This window comes from Spodoptera frugiperda, chromosome 1 (genome assembly GCF_023101765.2).
Source record: "Spodoptera frugiperda isolate SF20-4 chromosome 1, AGI-APGP_CSIRO_Sfru_2.0, whole genome shotgun sequence".
Taxonomy (NCBI): Eukaryota; Metazoa; Arthropoda; class Insecta; order Lepidoptera; family Noctuidae; genus Spodoptera; species Spodoptera frugiperda.
In genome coordinates, this window is record NC_064212.1 from 1,020,556 (window position 1) to 1,046,409 (window position 25,854).

The 25,854-nt window shown below is 38.4% G+C and overlaps 1 protein-coding gene across 6 annotated transcripts in view; it reads right to left on the reverse strand.

The window, feature by feature from the left end:
* Positions 1 to 20: 20 nt before the first annotated feature.
* The window catches only part of LOC118273236 (nuclear factor of activated T-cells 5), a 76,368-nt gene continuing 50,534 nt past the window's right edge, over positions 21 to 25,854 (reverse strand). For 2 of the 6 annotated variants that reach the window (XM_050695837.1, XM_050695851.1), the window contains exons 2-13: positions 17,176 to 17,446; positions 13,779 to 13,985; positions 12,906 to 13,247; positions 12,701 to 12,800; positions 11,774 to 11,956; positions 11,176 to 11,374; positions 9,542 to 9,729; positions 8,963 to 9,134; positions 5,544 to 5,674; positions 4,846 to 4,998; positions 3,579 to 4,728; positions 21 to 2,411 (exon numbers count right to left, since the gene is read on the reverse strand). In XM_050695837.1, the coding sequence (XP_050551794.1) occupies positions 2,338 to 2,411; positions 3,579 to 4,728; positions 4,846 to 4,998; positions 5,544 to 5,674; positions 8,963 to 9,134; positions 9,542 to 9,729; positions 11,176 to 11,374; positions 11,774 to 11,956; positions 12,701 to 12,800; positions 12,906 to 13,247; positions 13,779 to 13,985; positions 17,176 to 17,446 (3,170 nt within the window). In that variant the 3' untranslated portion in view covers positions 21 to 2,337. Of the gene's footprint in view, positions 3,081 to 3,578; positions 4,729 to 4,845; positions 4,999 to 5,543; positions 5,675 to 8,962; positions 9,135 to 9,541; positions 9,730 to 11,175; positions 11,375 to 11,773; positions 11,957 to 12,700; positions 12,801 to 12,905; positions 13,248 to 13,778; positions 13,986 to 17,175; positions 17,447 to 25,854 lie in introns of all 6 variants that reach the window. The other 4 variants (XM_050695839.1, XM_050695845.1, XM_050695842.1 and 1 more) reach the window with 4 other exon arrangements.

The window sequence follows — 25,854 nt, forward strand, 5'->3', positions numbered from 1 at the left end:
AAAATAAAAATACAGTGTGATACATTTTTCATAACATTTATTAATTACATCAAAACAAATAACATAGTTGACGAACTCGCTCTGCAATAGCACTCATCGATTTAGACCGACTAGAGATCTAACTGCACGTCCATTGTACGCATTGTACGCATTGTACGCACTGCACGGTACACACGTTACACCGGAAACTTTCAAACGAAGAAGATAGTTTACCATTCATTTAAATCCAAAATATACATTATGGTATGGAAAATCTTTTCCAAGAACATTTTCGGTGTAAACCAATTACATTACTATCTAAAAACTAATCGTTAATGTTAATCTTCTGTCCACCCCTTTGAGAAAGTATAGGCGTAATGTTTTACTAAGCACTATGATTAAAGTACCAATTAATTTAATAATTACTTAAATAATTTCTAAACACATAACTCTCTACTTAACACAAACACTAAACTATCTTCTCCCTTTAAAATAAATAAATTCACAGGTTACAAAAAAACAGGTTTTCGAATGTCAGACAAAATGGAAGACTAACAAAATAAGTATAAAATACAATGAAATGTGATGTCGCTTGGATACAAAGATACGAATACGATGCTAAACACATTCAGTAAGACTTGAGAGGAAGACAGGAGATTCCCGGGTACAATAACATGAACATTGTGCAAAATGACACATTTACAATTGTCATATGATAGCACAACAATATATTCTTATAATTTGCACCGCGTTCAACAGTAATAAATATACGTTTACGTAAAATTTTCGTTTATTCCATAACAGCACATATAAATTCATAGACATTGTATTTGGTGCGTCAAATATACTCCGTATAAAATGTTGTAGACTTGTATATATATAATGTCTATCTCGTATAATGTGTGTATATTTGCATGGTCCCCGATTGAAATACTGTATAATGTATATTTCTCTATAAAACTAGACATAATCACTGCCACAAGTAGAGTGTTCTATGTCAAAAAATATTTATATATAAAACGTTTGATTTGATTATAGATCAATGGCAATAATTATGTCGTATTTTGTCCTCATATGAAAAATAGACGGGAGCTTTAAAAGCACGCGTCAGTAAATCCGTTTTTAAGCCGTTTTGGCGTGCTTGCGATCGCGCGTTAACGTGCGTTTGCTATCGTTACGTAAATGAAGTAACATTGCATCACTCGCAGGCTACGCACGTTAACGCGCGTCGCACACAAAGTCTGGGTAGTGGAGCGTCGTACAGGCACGCTTACATCATCATGTCGGCCACAAACCAATAGTAGGTAGGTACAACTCTATCGATATGCTTCATACACTAACATATATCTACGTTTACATTTATTTAAATGGCACAAATATGTAGCATTCGACTCTATAAAAACTCATTTGTAATTAATAATAAATGTTCATAACATAATTTTTTAATATACTCTTTGCTCTATCATCACATCAGTACAATTTCCTTACACTTATAAAAAAAATTAACTACTACGTTGATTAATATGTATATTCAGTTACATATCACAATCATATACAACATAATTATAAAAATATACTACTTAGTAATGTAGTGCGTGAATTCAGTGGTTCGATGTATGCTCGGGAATATATAGTTTAAAGCTTATGGACTGTTGTATAAGGTCTAATCTTGTGTGACTCTGGTGGGCGAATAATCAGAATATCAAAATTTAGGTATATATTTCTAAAATCGTGTCAAAATTGGATAAATGTAAATAAATAATGCCAATGTCCAGCAGTGAACATTATAATGATCTGAATATCGACTGACTATTCGCCACCAAAAACATCCATATTTATTATAAAAGTTTACAATTAAATGTGATTTAGTTAATAAAACAGAAGAATTAAACAATGTTACCTACATAAAAATAGCTATTAATTTATGACCTTTGCAAGCTTTGTTTAGGCCATATCATAAAGCAGCACCTCTGTCTATCCCTATGCGGGAAGAAAATAATGATAGCACTTTATGTAGGTAACATTGTCCAACCTTCTACCTTATATTGTGTACAATAATTGATTGAACTCAAAAAACCCGTAAAAGAAATGATAATTTTATTTTATATGTGTCATCAAAAATTTTCAAAACTTTTTGGTTTTGCTCCAGTACTGAGCGTGTAGTATCAATAAATATGACTCGTATGCTATATATAGATCCTGCCTAACTGCTGAGGGACTTAGAATTAAATAGGTGCCGGTTATTCTAATCACTTAGACTTAGTATCACTGAGTGATCGGGAGGGACAATACTGGTCGTGTCGGCATGGGGCCACGAGTGGCGTCGCGAGTGGTGGCTGCGACTACGTGGCAAGTACATCAACACGTATAACCGACGCAATTCTTGTTGTAGAATGTTGTCCAATTCTGAAGTTTCACTAAATTCACGTAATCTGAGACAAAATTACAAATTGTAAATTATCATTTCTGATACAGAAGTCGGGGAGGATCGTCTATATACTCGACCGTGGCTATTTACAACACTTGTGTTCCACATACGTGCATACATACAGTATAAATCCTACGTACAAGACAACGTATGATTAGTTCCTTAACATAGACACACAATATATTCCGCTGTAGCTATCGTTGCGCGACATACATACGTCCGAATTAGATCTAGGTTCACACATGTAGAGTACTATCTGTATAATAAATATAGGATTTGTCAATATAATAGTCGGTGTAATATACTTATGATATAACATGAATGTAATGTCTGGTATATCCCCATACATAAATACATACGAGTACACACATCGGCCGATCCACAATAATTCGTTAGTGCGACGTGTTCAATTGATTTGCCCTGTAATACTGACTCACATGATGGATAATTGACGACCAAACATTAGGTACCAAGCTCAACCTGAGATACATAGCGACACGACATCCACACGTCCGGAGATTATATTCTCTATTTGCTAAATACTTTACTTCTACGTAGACATCCATTAAAAATTCACATAAAAACTGCTTTTGAGCCCTCGACACAAGAAATGCATTCAGTAGGCAAAGTGTCCCGCCACTATCCGGGAAGTATCGGCGGCGCGGGCCTTACACTGCAATAAATAAACATTGTCATTGGTTAGCAACAACTGGGATCATTTATTTATTGGAGCGCCACAGATGCAAGTAGTATTGTACAGGAAATCAATTACCAAACAAATACTTTCCAAGTCAATATACCAAACAAAATTTTACGTTAAAATTATAAAGTTGCCACCAATAATGTATCAATCAAAACAATATATGGATAGGTACAGTTCCCGATTGATACATTATTGTTCCATTACATTACACTACTGCAGTTAATATTAGAATGTTTAACAAATGAAAATACAAGAAAGCCTCGTGGATCCGAACCCGGGACGTTACGGTCAATGCGCTGTGAGTAGTATCGCTTAGTATGTAATACGTATGAACTATTTACAATATATTTACAGAGTGTATGTCCGTCTAAGTTGAGCTACGTGTGACTGAGCGTGGGGGACACGGTACGCGCGGGTTCGGATCTGCGCGGCTGACTGACTAGTTGTAGTAGACGTCCATGTACTCACCTTGGTCAAACGTGCTGGGGTTTATGTAGGACAGCAGGTCCTGGTCGCTCATGTCGGTGAGTCCCTGCACGGGCGCCGTCATCTCCTGCGTCACGGCCTGCGACACTGCCTGCGACACGGCCTGCGACACGGCCTGCGTCACGGCCTGCGACACGGCCTGCGACATGGCCACCAGCGGAGTCTCTCCCGCCGGCTCCGCGGGGGGCTGCGCGGAGTCCGTGGTCTGCATGCCGCCGGAGCCCGACACGCTCTCGGTGGTCAGTATGTTGGCCGTGTTGATGGCCGACGTGACCAGCGCGTTCATGGTGGTGTCGGACGTGAGGATCTCGGCGGCCGCGTTGAGGATCATGGACTTGACGGCGGCGGGCGGAGTCTTCACCGAGGTGAGCTGCACCTGGTCCTGGATCATCATGAGCTCGTCCTGCGAGGGCCCGGCCGGCATCACGATGCGCTGCGAGGAGTCGCACAGCATGGTGGGCGACACTTGCGGGTTGAGGATGACGTCGGGCGAGATGGCGGAGGCCGGCATGGGCGGCAGCAGGTCGGGCTGCGCCCGGGCGGGGGACGCGGCGCCGGCCTGCAGGTGGTCGTCCACGCGCGAGTTGACGAGCTCGTCCAGCTTGGAGCTGTCGGGCAGCATGGCGGCGGTGGCCTTCATGGCGTCCTCCACCAGCGCCTCCATGTGCGCGGACTGCTGCGCCAGGCGGTGCTCGATGGCGGTGGTGCCCATCTCCAGCTTGGTCATGTTGCCGAAGGGGAAGGAGTCGTCCTGCGCCGCCGCCTGCATCTGGTTGTACACTATCAGTCTTTGCTCGTTCGTCTGCATCACGTTCTGCTGCATGGAGGTCTCTGTGATCATGAGCTCCGGGTTGAGCACCTTCATGTCTGTCTCGAGCGGGTCCACGCTCTTGGAGGAGATCAGTTGTCGCATGGTGTCCATGGGTTGCATCATGGTGGGGTAGATCTGCGGCGCGTTGTCGTCTGAGTTGAAGATGGCGGCGGTGACGGTCTCCACCATCTTGTCGGTCTGCACCTGGTTCTGTATGGCCTGCAGCTGCTGCGTGAACGTGGCCAGGGGGGAGGGGGGCGAGCTGGCGGCCGGGGTGCTCGGGGACAGCTTTATATTGTCGTAGCCACCCACGAAACCCACCTGCAACACCACGGTAAACATTACTCACCAAACCTATAACTCACTTTCATCACCTCCGAATATGATAGAAGGAAAATTTTGAGAAGTTGAAATAAGAATGATCAGTAGTTTCCATACCTGGCTCTGTGAGTCCCTGGACATCTCAGACTTGAGCCTGAGGTCCACGATGTTGAGTTCGTCAGACATGCTCATTGGCTTGTCGGGTCCTTCAGCGCCACACGATGACTCGCCTCCGTCTACGAGCGAGTGCTGGCTGGTCTCGTCGGCCACCTGGAGATTACACACTCCTTTAATCACATGTATCTACGTGTTCATGTTTAGGAAAGCAAACCTGGTGAATTTAAAAATCAAGATGTGAATGGAGAGTGTGGAGTAGCAGCTGTAACTCACAGTGCAGTGAGACACCTCCATACTGAACACATTCATGCTACATTGCTGTGCCTCGTCCAGGCGAAATTCGTCACTGCCACTTGTTATCACGATTTCGGGTAATGCTACTGCATAAGCAGTGTTGAGTTTAGTCCTCATCTAATTGAAATAAATCAAAAACTTTACAATTTGTCACTTTCTAACTACTAATGTCCTTGAAAAGGGGGAGAATTATGGCCGTGGTTAGAACTTCCAGCTGCAATGGACCAACTGGAAAATGATTTTGCCCAACTCGGTGTTCACAGCGCTGTATTAGCAGGGCAGCATGAGCTATAGGATGTAATAACTACCACGTCAGCGGTCATGGCCAATTTTCTGCTCAAAGAAGACCAACCAAGGCAACAGGAGCTGTGGGGAGTAACGCTATAGGAGTGTATAGTACATACCTCGCTCTTGAGTCCGACGGGCGAGTGCGGGTCGGGCAGGATGATGGAGGGGCGGCGCACGGGCAGCGCGGGCGGCGGCATCATCCCCGACCACAGCAGCACGGGCCGCGCCTCCTCGCCACCTGCACCCACTACAGTCAGCGCCGCGCATACACACTACACGAGTGCCTCCCAACACATCCCCCACGTAACTGGCGCACACGCACCCCACTTCATACCGTCTCTTACGGAAGCCCCAGAAACAGATAACGAAAATTCGGATCACCATTTTTTCAATGGTGCTAAAATTATTGTTATCTCTTTCTTTTTATGGCTGTTGGTAAGAGAAGGGTGTAAAGTTAAGTTGGTGTTATAGATCATAATAGTCTGCGGAAGATACGCCTGCAGCGCGAGACCCTGTCTGTACAAGTGACCGCAACGTGTCATGGACGCGCGGGGCGAGGCGGGACGTTCGCCCCGCGCGTCAGGCACTCTCTGTAGCACTCTCATCACTACATACACTAAGGCGTGTTTTCCACAGTTTCACAAAAAAGAAACGCAGCTTTGTAAACAACAATTTATTAATGGATTTCTATTTTTATTATTTGATTTTAACATCTGTTATTGCAACAATAAGCGATCAATATTTCTTTATTTAATAATAATTTACCTTGAATTGAAAAATATCAATAATTATATATTATTTCGTAGCCATCGTACGATTTACAAGATTAGATAGGTAAGACAGCTTTTATGGAATTTCACGTGACTTTTAATTCGATTTATATCTTTACAACGATGTTGTGTTTTATCGATATTTTTACATCTTTATCTTGTTATCGATTTTGAGCTTTTTGCACACCACTATGGCCCGATTGAAGGGAGTGGTTAGTTTTTAAACAAATAAATTGTATAATTATGTTGCGTTACGTTTATTCTTTCGTTTATTATCGTGTAATTATTTTATCGTTTTCACTGCGCAGTTAGTGACTCCATGTCAGTAGCACGACCGATTTTGGCACATTATCGGCTTTTAACCCGAGTTATATTAAAACAATTATTATCTTTTTAATTTAAATCTCTCTTTTTCATTTCCGCCAACAAGTAAGGCTCAGATTTAAGTGGGAAATTAATCTTTTAACAACAAATTAATGATCGATGGTTCTAATAAGATAAAATCACCTCGCAGCACGTTGAAAACGGTCCAATTTTCACAGGATTCGTGCAAAATTAGTATTTTTTACGCCAGTTACGTGGGGGTGGACATAGAACAATACATAAGGGGGTAGGCACGATTAGAAGTACTATCTAAAGTGTGGGGGGATGTGCAGTCTGTCCTACGCGAAAGTCAGTGTAACTGGGTAGTGAGCTCTGTGTTAAAGTTCGTACAGTTCATTTTCCATTGACTTTGCCTTGTCAGATGGTATACTCTTGTGTATTTTGAATTGAGTACAGTTTGTTTGTGTGTTTTTTGTGCACTGTCGACGGGTAAACCGGAAATTCAAGTATAATTATAATTTAAACGGCTTAAAAGCTGACAAAATTTAAAAATATATCTATTCAGGATCAATCGGAAACAAATTAAACGATAAATCAAGAAAACAATTCCAAAGTTATTATATAAACTAAATAATATTTTAAAAATTAAACCGCGCTTAAAATGCTTATACATAGACAAAGTAAAATTTTCAGATCATTAAACACAAAACATCGACAGTGCCTATAAAATTGAATACAACAAATTGGTCAAGTGTAATTTTGTGTTTGTGTTGTGCCATGTATGTATGATGTGTGTGTGTGTGTATGACGTGTGTGTGTGTGTGTGTGTGCGTGTGTGTGTCAGTACCGTGCGGGCGCGGTGAGCGGGCAGCGGCGCGCGGCGGCGATGCTCGCTACCTAGACAGACCTAGCTTGAACAGAGGGAAAAAAGAAAGAGTACGCAATTCGCGCATCAGTCGTTTCTTCCAAATATCTTCTATAACATATATAACTTAACTTTCAGTATTATTACAATACATATCGTACCGCAGTGTTATACACATGCCAGTAATAGAAGCGTGGTTAGTTCCAAGCAACATGTTACATTATGTACAATAAGGCAGTATCTGTATATACTGTGTCGCTTACGCTTTTATTCTTATACCAGATGTAACAAACTCAATTAGAATAAATGCTCCATTATACTCAAATATACTACACTGTACTGCATTGATGTTTTTATGCATTTATTTTGAATACACATAAATCGTATAAGCCATAAAAGTGTAAACGATACTGCATATTGGCTGAACATTAATACTAAGTTTTCTAAAGCAAATTCACTTTTAATGCAATGCACTTTATCATATGACTATTATCATAATACAGTATATGTTAGTATTCAATGAAAAGAAGCAATATTAGATAAAAAGCATTTTAAATAGCTTCTAAGCAACATTGTCGATAAATAAATGATTTAGGGACAAAGTTTATACGCTACAAACTAAAGCTAAACTACATACAAAAATTAATAGGTCTGTCACGTCTACTTTACGAGTAGAAGCGAACTCGAAAACTACTGAACTATTTTTGATAACTTAGGAAAAATAAATAGATTTAAGAAATGTGTTTGTGTAATATTCTAGTTATGTGCAAACCTAGTCTTTCAGTAAAGCGTAACTTATTATAAAAAACAACTTATAAGTTAATACATTAATTAGTTAAGAAAAGAAAAGCTAAAGTTGTTAAAATTAAAATGTTTAATGAACGAAATGGTTTCTACTAGTTTCTAGGAAGATTGCAGTTTTTTTAACTAATAAGAAGCTGTATCACTTTGTCCCAATTTTAATGAATGAACTGTAAATTAGGGCTATTAAAAACAGCGTTTATTATTAGACATTGTATTATTATTTGATGTTATGTATATGTTAAAAATGTGACTTTTATATAATGATTGTATTTGAGCCCCATTTTACAGTTTGTACACATACAAGTGGATAATGAAACAACAAGCCTCGCACTGTATTGACAGCAATTTTATATCGCATACAAATATAAAGCGTCCGTTAATATTTTATTCATTTATATATTCGTGCGAACATGGACATCTAGATACATCATATTATGACGATTCTAACTTATGATATGTTTGAACGATATGCGAAAATGCCATTCTTTATGTCAATGCCAAAATTATGTTCTTCTATGAAGAGTACAGGTAAAGTATTTTTTTTATCTGAAAATTTTGCGTGTACTGCGAAAAGTACAGCCAAAGTAATTTTGTTATCTGAATATTTTGCATATACTATGAAAAGTACAACCAAAGTTAATTTTTTATCTAAATTTTTTGCATATACAGTGAAAAGTAGAAGCAAATTTTTTTCTTCAGGGCAATTGACATAAAGAGTTTGTATTCCAAGCTCAGGCAAGCGGGGCGGGTGGTGGCATGGAGAGTGTGTTACCTTGCGTGTGGTGGCGCGAGCAGTGCTGCGGGCCGGTGTCGAGCGCGGGCGGCGTGTAGTAGAACACGTGCGGCTCGCTGGCCTTGCCGCCCGACCGCACGAACAGCTGCACCGCCACCGCCTCCGATATGTCCGAGCGGCAGTACGGCGGCACGCAGCATACTAGGTGCGTCTAAGCAAATAGTGTCATGTTAGGGATATTCCGAAAAGTGTTCTGCAGATTTTTCTGATTTGTCGTTGAAACAGAATGATATATTTTTTTGTCTAACTGAAAATTAAGAATGTCTAAAAACCTTGCTCAGTGTTAAATACTGACACACAACCATATCCAGTTAAGAGTTAGCGCTGATCCCAATCAAATTGAGAAAAGGCAAATAATTAATTATGGACTTTTTGCTAGGACAATTCAATTTGACGTTACAAAAGTGCCTAATTTTAAGGATTAATTAAAATAAATGCTTTGACTTTGACTTTAATCTCTTAAAGCAACTATTTGAAAACAAAGATTGACAAACTATCACATTCAAATCACTTATTAATTACTTTACATGACCAGAATTACAGAAGAACTCAACAAACCTGTTGTAAGAACTCCTTGTCAGGCGCGACCTCCTCCTCCCAGTGCGTGCGCCCGTCCTGTCGCTGGCAGAAGACCACGCGGGTCTCCTTGAGGAAGTTCTTGCCCAGCAGGTACAGCTCCAGGCCGCCGGTCGCGGGGCACGACACTAGGGACTTGCGACACACTTCTGGAACACCTGGCGGTTGGGCTGGAAGAGGGGGGAGAGATATACTATTATGAAGAAAAAAATCTGCTAGATGATTAAAGTAACTAACTAACTCAAACCACTTTTGAACATAAAAACAAATATTTACAAATATTTAAAAAAATCTGTCAGTTGGTCAGTCCTCTAATGAAGCTATTTCCGAAGTGTAGAATCCTATGGAGAAGAGCGAGCAAAAAAACTATAGGTTACTTTTAAATGTTTGAATTATATTGCAACAATTGTTTTGTGGTGTTGTTACAGAAAAATATTCATTTGTTTATATTTACTTTTATTATAAGTTTAATTAATTTAATTATCTACTCAAAGTAGGTACTTATACAAGTCTGATATTGCGTGTAATATACAAATTTAAAAAATCTGAAGACTTTTTAATAATGGGAAGTCTTGCATTGTACCACTCTTTGTAACAACAGAATTAAAAACAAACAAACAAGTAGTACACTTCCCGATTCTGTTCTAATTTCCTCAAAGTAAAAGAAAACTAGTTTCTTCAATAAGCTTGTTAATAGACTTTGCGTCATTAAGCGAAACGTGTTTATCTATACATATAATAAAATTATAACAACTCCATGTCTGTACATTACAGATATTTAAGAAAAAATAAGATGGGGGATCTTTATTCAACCAATAGAAGCGAAAAACATGATTTAAAAAATTTTGTCTGTCTGTCTGTCTGCCTGTTTGTTGTTCGCTTTTCACGCAAAAACTACTGGACGGATTTTGATGAAACTTTTTTTGTTATATAGCTATTAGTCCTCGCTAACATACAGGCTATCCTTTTTTTGGAAATTCGCCCTTTAAGGGGTAAAAAGGGGAGGAGTAAGTTTGTATGAAACTCCGTCAGTTTTGAAGCTAATTCGATTAAAATTAATATTCGGATATTTGGTTACAAATTAATAATGATGCAATGAGGATTTTTGGAAAATATGCCTAATAGGGGCTGAAAAAGGGGGGGTAAGTTTCCATGAAACTCCGTTAATTTTGATGTAAAAAGAAATTCTTTAGGCTTATTGCGATGTATTTCGACGTTCGGTATGGTGGAAGTACAAAGTGTCCTGATCAACATATATGAGAAGTGGTTATTTAACTGGCATGCAACACCTTCACTTTAAAAACATACGGAAATGACTCTATTATAATAGTTTTTTATCTTCTGTTGGCGCATTAACATCTCTTGGCGAAACGGAGTTCGCGGGCACCAGCTAGTTTAATTAAAAATCTTTTCTTTATGCACCTTAAAATTGTAAAACAGAGGCGGACTTAGGTGAAAAAGGCGGACTTTGCTTTGACGTTCAAAAGTGCCTTCCTGGTCTATTTGAAATAAATAATTTTGACATTGACTTTGAAAAGAAAATCTGCTAGTCAACCATTAGGTAAAGGGAAGATAATATGATACATTTTAATAATTTGAAGAGAAAGTTAACTTACTGCATATAATTTGTGTAGAACAGACTTGTAGCGTCTCAGTGTGGCCGGCGGCGTTGATGATGTCGGTCCGGAACACCATGCGGCAGCGCGTGGACTTCTTCTTGCCTCGCGAGATGTGCGCGGCGCTGGTGCCTGAGCCCACGGTCGCATTGCCTCCTAGTGCCTCGCCGAATCTGTGCTCCACGTCCACATTGCGCTCCTACAAGTAAGAGGGGCTTTTGAGCATTTTTTTAAGGAGGTAATTGTACAAATATGTCTGGTTTCTACATTTTGAAATCACGAACGGCGTTGACGATAGTGAACTAAATGGAATTAATGTTGGTAGAAGTCGGTTGTCATTATTAACCACTGGACTTTCTGTAAATCAGCTGTCAACAATCTACAAATCATCAATACAATGAAGTAAGATTACTTGAAAGAAATCTGGTTGCATTCAGTTTTTACTTATTGTGCAATGCTCAAGGGTACCTCGTGGACATTATAACGACTAGACCAGAATGAAAAGAACTTTAAAAGACAAGAATGAGGTACAGGAATGAATTCCTTGAACTCTAGTCTCTAGGAGGATTTAAACAAAGTTGTTGTTTCCAGTACTAACCTTGAGTATCCCTACACAGTCACAGGTGACCTGCCAGTTCTTGGCGGGCTCCAGGTCTATCTCTATGATGACTGTGCCATCCTCCTTCCTCTCCTTGCACGGCGTGGAGTTCTTGCCCGACACCCGACACGCTTGGTAGAACATGTGTGGGGCAACCCTACCCGTGTCTGTACCTATGTATACCTGGATGGGAAAAAGAGAATTTGGATAATTATTATGTGTTTTGACTTCTTATATTTGATGCTAAAATTGGATATGCCTAAAGTGTTTCATAATTTTCATTATGCTAGTCACAAGAGGTCCTATGCTAAACATGGGCTCTCCCAATGAATCATTTCCAGATGAAAAATGTGTTAAATGTTTTAAAAAATAGCCATTTGTATTTGTTTTTGCTTTATCTTTTTAATTTTCTGCTTTGATTGAATAATTTCTTTACCTAATCCATGTAATAATTCTAATTCAATTGTTAGGTCCCCATCAACTACGACGATGGTAATACCCAACAGCAGTAGATCAGGATTAGCATTCGCCTCACGACTAGATGCTATCCTTTGATCTGTGGCCCTGAACGAATAACCTTCGACATTGAGCAACCAAAGGTGATATTGATTTGACTTCTTCGAGATTATTTGTTTGTTTACAGTTTAAGCTCATGTCAGTTTGGATTTAGATGGATTGCAGTATTTTTTCTATTTGCTAGTGTAATTGTCTAGTTTTGAAGATGATTAAAAAAATAAAAGGATTAGAATCCGCGTTAAATGATAGGCAAAAAAGTTTAAATAAGACGAATTACAATTATTTGAAAACTTTTTTATAAATTAGGGTTTTATTGATTAAACTATACTATATGACTATATATACTACTATACATATATCTATCTACATAATATGCATTGAGAATGAATGTCTAAGAAAATAAGCACCCACCTGTAACACAGCTGGTTTGTCGTAACCAAGTAATTTGACAGTTGGGAAGCCATTCCCAGAATTGTCTTTGACAGCACCTCGGCTGCCTTCAGTCTGATATCTGATAAGCAAACACACACGTTAGTCATTCGTACATTTTGAAATAAGACGACGTTAATGGCTGAACAATATTTCATGTTGTAGATAAGAATAGCTCTGTAGTCACCTCGCTCTGTGTTGTGTCTCGGGTTGGCACAGAATCTGCAGCTCCACGGTACCATCCCTCGACCTGTTGGACAGTGGCGACGACAGCCCAGGCCTGCCGCCCGGGATCATGTTTGCTACCACCCTTCGTCGCGCCATTGCCTGTGCTACTTTACCTCCCCACTTCCCTGCTAGTTTCCCACTTAATTTCCCTCCAGCACCAACTAATTTCCCCCCTCCCGGGTACTTGCTGGCTAGTTTCCCAGCACTGCCCAGCTTCCCGCACGATCTGTACGGGTCCTGGAATCTTTTGCCAGTAGTTTCAGGTATGTTTGGACTAGATAAACTGCAACCAGCTCTCATTCTGTAAAAAATACGGTTTTTATGGATTACCAAGAAATAATAACCAATACCACTGATAATCTCCAAATATTTGCCAATGCACCTGGTGTTAGTCACTCAGTTGACATCTTTATTCCAAATGTACCGTGATAACAACACAAATGAATGTGTATTGATGGAAGTGCGGCGGCATCGGACAATTAGCTGGACATTGTAAGGACAAGCATCAGTGCGTCACCAGCACACGTACACACGTACACACGGACGATGCGACAATTACATGCGGTGAACATGCGGATTTATGGATATGCTCGTGACACTGCACAAACGAACGCTTTTCAAGCAACCATTTATTAAGGCCAGCCTTGTATCAACAAAGGCAATATTAACGCGTTATGAATAGGACACTCTGGAGTCTCCGGTTCTACCCGTATCCAGGATCCGTGCTTTCTGTCAGGTTAGGGTCATTAACATCGAGTCGGAAATGAATTTTGAGTATGATCCAATGTTACCTTCGAGAACAAAATGTTCTCTAACAAAATAGTGAACGTACACGGGAGTGGGTAGCGCCGGCGCAAGCGTGGCGGCGGGAGCGTCAGGCAGCGCGGGTACAATGGCGGACGCGGGCTCTCCCGCGCCCGGTGCACGGAAAGCGTACGCGTCGTTTGCGTCGTCGCATTCTAGTTTAACCGCCGCTTCACTGTCGCCGCGTCGTCGTTTCAACTCCGGGTGTTCCCACTCCTCCAAAGTGTCCGAACATCTGCACCATTAACGGCTTCAGTTAAATTTCAGTGAAGTTACCCACAGTGCAGGCCTCGTGCCTCCTTAGGCAGGCCAAGGTAGTCTCCACTAAGTTAATAAAAGAGTCATGAAGTGGCGCGTTATATTGTAAGGATGAAAAATATTACCCAATGAAATTGTGTATACACTACAGCATAGTCATTTGATAAAGTCCAACGAGGGAATTAAATACGAGTACATTTACAAAAAGATGTGTCCCGATATCGCTAAAGCTTGTTGCTTGCAACACAAATAAAGCAGCTTCGTATCCTGAAAGTTTAGAGGCCAAAATAAAGGGAATTAATATTATATTTATTACTCGCTTGCGTATGAAGTAACAGCATGATAGGCGACTCATGCGCACGTGCGGCCAAACGTGCTAAAAATACATATTAGCGTGAGGTGCGTTTGCGCTGCGATGAGTACGGCCGATTGATCTAGGAGCTCGACTAATCTAATCTAGTGTTGAGTCTACAATGTTAACAGTTAAATTGGATGTGGATTGGTACCACCGGCGACTGAACAAATGGCGCAGTGCTCCATTGAATTTATTGTTCTGTTTTGGAGTTGCAAAAATGTTTCCCTTTTATGTAAGATCATGCTACAATTAGCTACAAAGATGTGTTAAAGGGGCAGTGTGCTTTACATTTTTGGTGACCCAAGCTGTCAATTAAGTGCAGGGATTATAGCAAACGCTTTTTTAAAAGGGAGACCTTTGTTCAACAGGTTACATATTCCGGCAAATGAGAGTATGTTTGAGAATATACAAGACCCAAAAGAGTTTGAAGGTGATTTCGGAGTAGAAGCCATAGAGATTTGATTTCTTCTAACCTCAGAAGAATTTTCTGAAGGTATTTTCTATGTCAACAAGCATCAAGTAGAATATGATAATGGGCGGCGTTAGTCTCTAACAGAATGCAAACTAATTAAATTAAAATGCAAATGATTTCAAGGGACAAGATGGGCGTACAGTGGAAACTTGTTTACGTGGAAAACTATTAAATGTTACTTTGCATTAAGTAGAAGAGAAAGTAGACAAATTGTTGGTATGTGGTATATTTAAGGCAAGCAATGGTGATGGTGTAACTGGGTACATTCATGTCATGTAACGGACAACCTTTTAATCAGATGTTTATCTCTAAATCTGTATAGTGAAATTAATATCAAAGAAATTGTTTTCAGTTTTGAAGCAATCACGAAGTTTTCTTGAAATTGTTTTTAGCATATTTGTGTTCGAAAATATACAGATTGCAGATTGGAGGGATCAAGATGATGGCATTTTGTAAGACTTGTAATAAAAAAGTGTAAAACAACTGAGAATGCAGTTAACACCAACTGTGTGCAATTATCACTTTTATCACACCAGTTAACGTTTACTGCGTTGTAGACGTTTATGAAAAAAGTTACGAAAACGACGGGAAATAATTATATCTAAAAATACTCGTAACAGCAATCTTAGAGGAAAAAGCTAACCGATCGAAGTCTACCATTACTCATAGGAGGCCAATGACATATTCAATATTTCGTATGCTTTTCACAATAGCGAATTACGCAATCGTTTATGTCATGTTGTTACGGCCTTATGTAATTACATGTGTAGATGTGTACTACTCCACTTGTATAATGTCACGAGTGGATTGTATTTGTCAAATTGTTTGTTTGTTGGTAAATAACTTGCTAGTTTAAGGTTGCTCTGTATTGTTTGTGTGGCCTTTGTCGATGCGAGTTCTAAAGCTTTGTAAACTTTGCTTTTGATCGTATCATCATGATTTGTAGGGTGTTCACCAACTACCGAAGGCTGCAGAACATATTTTGCAGGACTGAGAACTATGACCGACTCAAATGAACCACAATCACGTCCATACTTCATTTTACGGCCGCTATAAAACTGTCGGATGTCTGAATCTCCGAATTTCTAACTGCTTACAATAGATAAAAATCTAGTTAGAGATAAAATCGAGTAGTTAGACTTGAGATGGATAGCGATAAATTCGAGTAGTTAACGATCGATAAGGACGTGTGCGCACGCGACTCGCCAGTACACGGACGTGAGTGCGCATCAAAATATATCTAATGCCGACGAAGGTCATATGGTTAAGAATTCGAATAGATTTGTGTCTGTGGCTATGAGTCGGTACAAATTGGGTGACTAAGCATCTGTACAGCAACTAATAGATAAATAATGATGGAGATGCAGACGATTCCCACAAATATACAGAATATGTTGTTTAGAGATGATTGATGTATTTCTTTCTCAATCCACCAGTAACCAGTATACATGGATGGATAAGTACATTTTATCCAAATACACTTGGGACCAAAGAAACGAACATATATAGAACCCTCTATTACTTAAAAAATATGTTTTACAAAAAAAAAAACCCATTTAAAGGTAATTAAATTACGTTTGTTAATAAAATATTTGTATCAGAAAATATTTATCGAGAAATGAAGCATGAAAAAGAAAAAAGCACTACTGGGTTCGTTTCTTTGCTCCCAAGTATCTTTAGTGTTCAGTGACTTCAGTTAGTTTTACAATGAAATGGTGGAGGAACGGTGATTGAGATCATTTTGGAAGTTAGGACTTTAGGACAGATGCAATTGGAAATTATTACCATGACTATTTGTGTACATGACATTATCTTTGACCCACATGAAGATGAAGGAACTATAAGTATTGTTATCAAAATGGATATAGTTATTAAAGTAAACACTGAAAATGATGATATTTAAAATATCGATGCGAGACTGTATAATATGAACGCGCCACCGACAGTCGATCTAATTTTATCCGTCAGCATATCGATGCTAATAAATCACACAAATGATGAACACATTGACGATGCACACTCAGACCAGGTTTATTTAGTCACTGAGTATTCGCGGGGGTTTGATGCTAATCAAAATACTGGCTTCCATCTTCTCAGAATTAACAAACATTTGTGAAGCATTACGATGCCATAAGCGCGAAGATAAGAGGCGTGTTCTAAAGCTGTATTAAGCTAATAATTAAGTACATTTGTGTTAGTAGGGTAGGAACAATGTGATTCCCTTGAGGATTATGGGACAACATAGGAGTGTTAGAACCATATGCAAGCGGTTACCGAAGTAATGTGTGCCTCTATGTGCAGAGGTGCTGCAAAGCGCGTGTGTAGCTGCTAGGGTCTTACCTGTTGGTGGCGTCGGGTCCTAGGCCGCTGTCGTTACTGTTCTCGCACGGCTCCGGCGGCCGCAGGGCGTGCGTGTGAGCGTAGTGCGCGAGTTTCCCGAATTTGCCTAAATGTGCCAGTTTACCCGGGTGGTGTGCGATTTTCCCGGCGTGCACCATTTTGCCCGGGTGCTGCGTCTTACCCGGGTGGGCCCGCTTATGCGGCGCCCGCATCACTTTCCTGTGTACCCGAGCACTCATCGTCGGTGACGTAGACATAGTCATTTTCATGCCTGTCAACAAACAGAAAATAAAAATTTAATAATTTTTATTCGCTATATTGAAGAAAGCTTGACTTTAAATACTGTGATGTTTGTTAAACGGGTTATAAAAATGTTGTTAAGACGAGTTGATTTTATTTGTTAGGTAGACAAGTTAATTTATTGTTACTAGACGTAGTTTTAGTAGGCGCTCACTTAGAATAATAAGTATTATAAATCCATCTAAAATGTCAAAACGTACATCCATCCAATTACCATTGATAAATTATTGTATTTGTTGCTAATTTAATTGCAATTCGCGTAGTTAAAGTCTGACTAAACACAAATCTGTTAAAAATGACATAACATCCTTACAATACACTGAATATCACGGAAGCGGTAGATAAAATAATTGTAATTCCCGAGACCTAAGGCCATGAGTCACAGACAATATTTCGAGATCGAAATCAAAATTTTATGGACCAAATGCCATAACATGTTCAATCGTAAAATAGTCGCGTCAGTGAATACATAAAATTGTGTAAATACATTTGGACAGAACATAGTTGCAAATCATGTACCTAACAAAGAATTTCAGTAACACTTTACAATGAAAATGAAAAAGACAATCCTACAACGGCTACAAGTTCAAAGACCAATTTCGGAATTGACAGAAAATGTTTCTCACCTCAGACAAAGATAAAAACAAATCCAAGACCAAACACTAAAAATATATTAACACCAGAGCATAAGACGCTTGCTACCGGCACAGTATCGTCACTACATTTCAAATTGACAAGTCCACCGCCTATTAGACCGCTTAATCTATTTGCCTCAGTTACTCCGTGGGTAGCAGGCGCTGCAGATGAATTTATTATTTGTACTACACAATCAGTAAGGCCTCCTTTAATAGCTATTAAATGACACAGTGCAGTTCTAAGTATATTACGCACGGGTTTTAGTTTCCGGTCTGCGGTATTTGTGGCGACTATGTACTGTTTATATGCCTCGTTTAAACCATTATCGACACACACAATACTGATATCAACAGTTCTATGAATATAATGGTAAAGGAGTGATCGAATCATTAACAAATTTGAACCAATGCAAATTTAAAGTCCCGAAGTTATCGCCTAAGGTCGTTATCGCTCGTAGTTAGCATATTACTGCCAAAATACATAAAACTAATTTATTCAGAGCAGTAAATTCGCTCGGATTGATCACACTACAGCACTACGCTGTAACTTTGTTATTTTAGTGCCGGCATTATCGTCGCATTTGGTTATGGGCGCATTAATCGACCATGTAACATTTAGTGTAATGTTTTAGGGTGCTATAGTGCCTCGTCATCATAATAAAACCCTGATTGATATTACAATCAATTCGTTTCAATTACTAGTGGCATGTTGAAGTGTTTTGTCATAATCATAGTCTAGTATGTTGGCTGATCTACGTAGCGTTCCAAAATTCCGTGCTGAGCTAAATTTAACTTTAATAGATGGACATAAATCTATACCTACCTACATCCCCCGCTAATGTACCGACAAATATCTTACACTCTTCTCAAAATAATGCGAAACGAAAAGGTCAAACCAGTTAATTAATGTTCTATGAAAAGAAAATAGCTACGTCTGTAGTAATAAATAGAATTCCAAGAAAATGAAGGCTATATTTTCGAAAAGGAAATCTACAGCACACTTCCTGCAGAAAGACAATCATAATAAGATTTTCTTGAAGAAATGACGCACAAATATCTTCTGGTTAGTTACTTCAAGTTATCGAAGTCCTATCAAATACAATTTCAATAAATGTACGTAACACACCTTACAAAACCATAAATTGTAAAGTCAAAGGTAATTAACGTGAGAAAACTTAAACCTTTAATAACACTAAAACGTGCGTCGAACATACTCGTATACGTAAAGATAATTGTTGAACACGTTGAATTCAACTTCAAATACTTGACGGTCATTGACGATTGGTTTATCAAAGCCGTTAGCCTCCATTACGATAGAAAGTTAACGTTTATGTAACAGAAATCTGTAATTGTCTTGAAAATTGTATATAAACAATAATTTACGGATTTATTCAAAGAAAATATTTCTAACAAAGTTTTCTTCAAATGGAATTGATTTTCCTGATTTCAGCCGATACTCCTCGATTTTGTTACAAAGTGAATTAACTGTAAACATTTACCATTGAAATGAAAATCTATTGAAATTAACAATATCAAACGCTTTTCTTAAGTCCGAGAAAACCCTGAGGGACCCCTTGCCCGTAGATTTGATTTGTATCATGTTCTCGCGATCATTTTATGCACAATGCAGATATGATTTACGCTCACAATAGCTGTTATACTGTCATATAAAATGCTTTGACGGTTCACAGGAAATAATAAATTAGGATAGTAAAATTTGTCCTTGCGCGAGTACATCTGGCGATGTGGACCCACTTAGTATTCCTTTTCAATTCGCAGAGGGGTCACAGGTATTTATTGGTCTATGCAAATTGTGGTGTAGCGTAGCTTCGTAGCATTCATTTTATTTACTGACAACATTGTTTAATAATAATTATTCGATTGTATTGAGTTTTGCGAAATATTTTATAGATTTTTTTTTGTAAAATGATTGACGTCATTTAATTGTCGATTGTAATAAGACGAACAATAAGGAAGTTTTGTTTAAGCCCTTATAGATATGATCTTCGCTTCGTGCGTGGATTATTAATGTTTGTGGTATAAATAATATTATTGACCATCAGACAGATGTTACAAGCGAAATACACGCGAACCATGGTAACGAAGACTACAAATCGAAAGCCCTTATTCGTGACAAAATGAAACATTTCATTAAATTTAGTACACGTATCGATTACGTACCACATGTAACGATTACCGACGTACCACGCACTAAGACATTCACTCGAGCACGTTGGGACGTTAAAAATAGCTCCGTCCTTGCGATTTTTAATCGTGTTCTCTCCGCCTTTGACGTTTACTTGTGAAGTGATAACAAAGACTGAACAATGGTTACTATCGTAGGATTCTAATCGTTAGTACTGTTACTGCTTTGTGCAATTATTTTGGTCTTTTATAGCAAAGAGGACATGAAAAGTTTATAAACCAAATAGCAAATAAGACAAGAGACTTTTATAGTACCTACAGAAAATCTTCTGGTGTCACAAAATCTCATTACTTCACAGTAATAAAACAACTGTTAACCTTCAAACATTTAGGGATACGAGTTGTCCTCATTTTATTCATTATTGTATTACCTGCTCTATATATTTCCTTGATGACTATGAAGATAGTGATAGTATGGCGTCTGCTTTAGTGGCCTTGTAAAGGGCAGCTCCATAAAACTACTGGTTACAAAGTTACAATATACATAATAACGATTTCCTTCTTCATGTCAACCATGAGCCAAACATACCAGAAAAAAAATAATGTACCGAGAAAAAAAATCACACAGAACCTTTTTAAAATTCAGTAAACGTTCCACGATTTAAAATCAAATTAATAACAATACAATAAACCACTTCAAATGTAATGTGAATTAAGAACCATTAGATCTGTCCCGAACGATGGTAAGTTACGGCTAGGAGAATTATAACTTACGCATCGTGAATATATTACTAGGCGGGCTTCTTTGCATGGAGTGCCGTTGAATATTAAGCACTAATATGTAACTGTTCTCAACTAGCGTGACAATCGGAATAAAAATCACCTGATTGCAAAACCAGAAATAACTGGCTATACAGATATGTTATCCAGTAATCAAATATTATAAAAGATAGGGGTTAATGCTGTCACTATTTACATCAATACGATTTCCAATTTGGTGGGGAGATCATTATTTTGATAGGACTTATGTAGTCACGTATACGTTACATTCAAAACCGCTTAAAACTGCCTCGTACAATTCGAAATGTGTATTCACAAAATTAGATAACGCCTTAGGCTCTAGGCTACACAGTACAAATATTGACAAAGACATTCCTCATAAAACCTTTAATATGACTACTTAACTAGTAGTCCTATTAAAGATAAGTATCGGCCCTTTAACAACAGTACGACGTGAATCGATACAAACGACAGGCCATTAAGGCGCGCAATTGAGTGCATGTGTACATGTGTATAAGATATAATAGGACCGAGTTCGTTACCCTGTGGGACGCCGAGACGCGCGACCTCAGCTATCGACGGTTATCGGTCGTCATCGTCCGCTGGTGAAAGTCCACCTCACCTGACTGGTCGGACACAAGCCCAGAAGAAAACAGGAAGCCCAGATTAACATGTTTGCATTGGTCAGACGTGTGATCCCTGTCAAACGCTGATTAAGGGTCGATAAGTGCTTTTTCCTGTCAAATTTTGGGGATACTCAGGTTAAAACAAATACCTCCACAGATAAAGTATTATGTAATTTAAATCTTTAGAATGCAACATGATTATAATTTATAGCAGCAGCATGATATTATTTGTAATATCATATCACTGATACGATAAACATAATGCATTACCACATAAAATAATCTTTACTGCGTCTAGCTTTAATAATGTTCTCATCATGCCATGCAGCATTACAGTTTAAAATAAATTATCATCTGCAAATGAACCGAATGAATAAGGAAGCGAATTTTTATTTGCAAAGCAAACTGCGGCCGGGTGAGAAACAATTGGATTGTTGATATCGCGGCTTCCGTTACAGTGACATGAAACATTTATCGTTTCACGTCTAACACTGTGTGTAAATATTACGTAAGAGATACCGATAGGAATAGGTCAAACTTTGAATATTGTCGATACATATTCACTCGATGGACATTTTGATTTGTGTCGTGGCGATCCACGTGATCGATTTACAATTTTAAATTGTGTCCAGTACGTGTTATGTTATTGTATATTGAGTGAAATGAATTATATTAATTTGTAGTTCTAACTGTAAACACTGTTTTGTATAGTTTATTGCTGATATTAGTATCAAGGTCTATAATTTGTTCTAGATTATTGGTTATTTGAATTAATGCTCCAGTGCTTTAATAGCATTTAGTCGATCAAAGTTTTAAGCGGCCATTTTATTTGTGCCTCCGCACCACTTTTGATATTTTAAGCAATATCAATTTGTGAAGTTGATTCTTTACTTTGGCCAGAAATGAAATAACTTTGATTAATGTTTAAGTTAAAAAGTATATTTAAATAACGTAACTTTCTAGAAGTTTCACTAATGTAAATACATTATACATGTCTCATTTCCATTACGTGAAAGTTCAAAATCGGAGAGCTATTTTGTGAAAAATATTATTTTGAATGAAATACTTGTGTTGAATCAATACGAATCCTTACTCCCCTTTTCATGATTTGCGACTCTGACGGAGGCTTTGTATTTATATTTTAAAATCACAATTCGGAAAATACGTTACTTGGGTTTGGTTATTTTAAAACAAACTTTTATGTTAATTCGATCACAAACATAAATATTAATCACATTGGTCGAACTGAGTTGGAAATACTCAGTTACGACACAGTATCTGCCTCTGCAGCTTGTTATTGAAATGAATCACATATTGCAGAGTTAGATAATTCTGTCAAAATGGTGTTTTCCTCCACTACATTTCATTTGGACGTACATATCAGCCACCCAGCGAACGTAAACAAACGGTATGGTCGAAGCGCAGAGCTGTCGACCAATCTGCGTTCAGACCGCGCGTCGACCACAACCCCACTTATCAGCATAATTTATTAAGCAGCCAGGTTACTGACCGGTGCCTAAGATAAATACTTGAATACTGCTACGGCCGTTTGCTCCAATGAATAAAAATATAAAAGCACCGGTACGAAATGACGGCTAACCTAAAAATAGTTTGATAAGCTAGTGTTTTGTAATGATGTTGTAACTGAACGTTGTCAGACACATAGATAATGCAAGGGACGTTGATAAATTAGCCTCTGTTTATATTGAACTGTAGCGCGCTGGGGTCAATCAGTAGGTCTAGGAACCATTGTGGATCACGTGACGCCGGTACGAGCTAATAATACGAACAAACTGCAGTTATTGTGTGGAGATCTTATCGGGGCTGTTATCATGTCATAGGGAAATGCGTGAGCCAGATCATTGTCGTTTATAAACACGTTTCTATGCGAAGATTTACAAATAGAGAGGCAAGATAGTACGAGACAGAATCGAAGCTATAAATGGAGAAGCAAGTGGGCTTGGCTGTATACTTTCAATAGATAATCAACAGATTTCAAGTGCAAAAGACTAATTAAAAGCAAAAACACAGTGGTGAACGTACACAAAGCAGTAACACTTACAATGTACGAGTTCACCCTTATGGCTGATGATAATAAGAAACAAACAAGCGATTTGTCGTCCGTGTGTGTGTACTGTATAAATATGTAAACACTATTAGGCCGGTAACTGGGTCACGGAGAGAGCAAGGTCCTAGCTTCTACCGACTTTGGTACTGATGGCCGACCGTTTAGTGTTCCTCTACCATATAGTAACAGTTTTGGAGAGGCCGAACGCTTGGATATATGTTATTTAGTTTTTTTTATATTCAAGTTGGTAGTACATAGACTGTTTTTAATTCAAACTGTCAGCAATGATGAGGTTAATCGACTAGATAAGGTGGATAAAGTTGTAGCAGACGATGACCTTTTGATAGGTACTGTCAAGGAAAAAAATACAACTAAGACTGTTGACGCAGGTCATTATTGAAAACCATAGTAACGCCCACTACAGTATAGATATTGTAATAGACATGAATTCATCTAATTAAATTAATGTGAACAGTTGACATGTAGTGTATCTCTTAGTTGTAAGGGGTCAGGTGGCATTCGCTCTGATCTGATAATGCTGCATCTGTTCAGAATAGCCGCTGTGAATCTAAGACAAAATAGCCACAATAATGACAATAAATCTTCATCATATAGAAGTCAAATGAAAGTATACACAACACACAGCTTAGTGGATACGACAAAAACAAAAGGCACGCACATCAGAAATGACCAGCTGGTCAAACAACATTTTTTTTTGTGCCCCAAACTAGTTTTTATTGACCTGCGGCAACAATTTTACGAAGGCTTCGCTTATCGCCGTAATCTTGCTCTAAGGGACCGAACCGGTCCGAATTTAATCAATCTCAAAGTAATACGTTAAGTATTAGAATAGTCTCTGTATGCCCAAAAAATTCGTGTAGCAAAATCGATGTATAGTGGGCTACGAATTTGGCTACGAGCTACGAGACTACGAAAAAACGTAGCTGCGTAGTACGTAAATACCCAAAGGAGAATTAAAATGACGAAAATTGTAAACAACGTGATAAAAAACGAATAATACCGGATCCATTATATGTAGCTATTTCTGAGAACTGATCGTATATTGATGAGGATTGAGATATTAATAATGGTACAGTTATAAAATTAGAATTGATCAATATAATCCTTGTTTTTGTTTTGTCTGCGTAGAAATTGAAGGAACTTGGAGCTGTCTTAGTTCAAGTTGCTCCTACGCTATACGTACGAGCTATCTAGAATAAGACTTGCATTATGTGCACATGAAATATACTCTTACATTTTTTATCAATATAAAATTAAACGGCACAGTGAATCGAGTCATGCAATCCACCCAACTACCAAGTAATAGTAATTCTAATTAGTAGTTCTTTGTCTGTTTAGATAGCAGAGTCATTTTTATATTGACGTACTGACTTGGAACGCTAGCCCGAGTATATCTCTAGTTAATTTGTCCCGTTTGTTTATAATGACAAATCGTTAATTAGTTAACAGATTGCAGCGTTTCTCAGTCCCACATAACAGAAGATATGATATTTCGTCCAGTTTCTAATCAAATTGATGTAAACCACGCGCTACACACGTGGCCGAGGCATTTAAAATGCCGCTCGGCGCAGACAATATTATTCTAAGAATATAAAATCATTATTAATGATGTTCTATGTAGATAAGATTCTCATTCTATTTTCAAATAAATATATTATTACTAAATAAACTGGTGTTAAAATTGTTCTGTTTTAAAATAGACAGACAAAACAATTCAGCTCATTGCACTCGTTCTATTAAATATCATGGCCGTTCTGATACATGATAAAGAATCGGTGAACCTACGCATACACATTGCGTTTATTACACGCATGGTTATGTAATGAAAATATCGCTCTACAGTTAGTAACAATTAAACAAAGAAATATCATATTTTCAAAATTACGGATGAGCTACGAAATCGCAAATTTTTTAACAGCCTTTTTTGAGAGGGGAAAATAATCCAAGGTGAGGTTGAGAGGGAGTGTCAGATTACTGACTAAAAATCACCCCGTTCCTTCTCCTGCTCTAAGCCGGAGAGTAACCTGTTACGTTGTCCACAGCTACGGATTTAACAGCCGAAGATAAAGACAGCAATAGCAGTTTTTTTAACACTTTATAGACT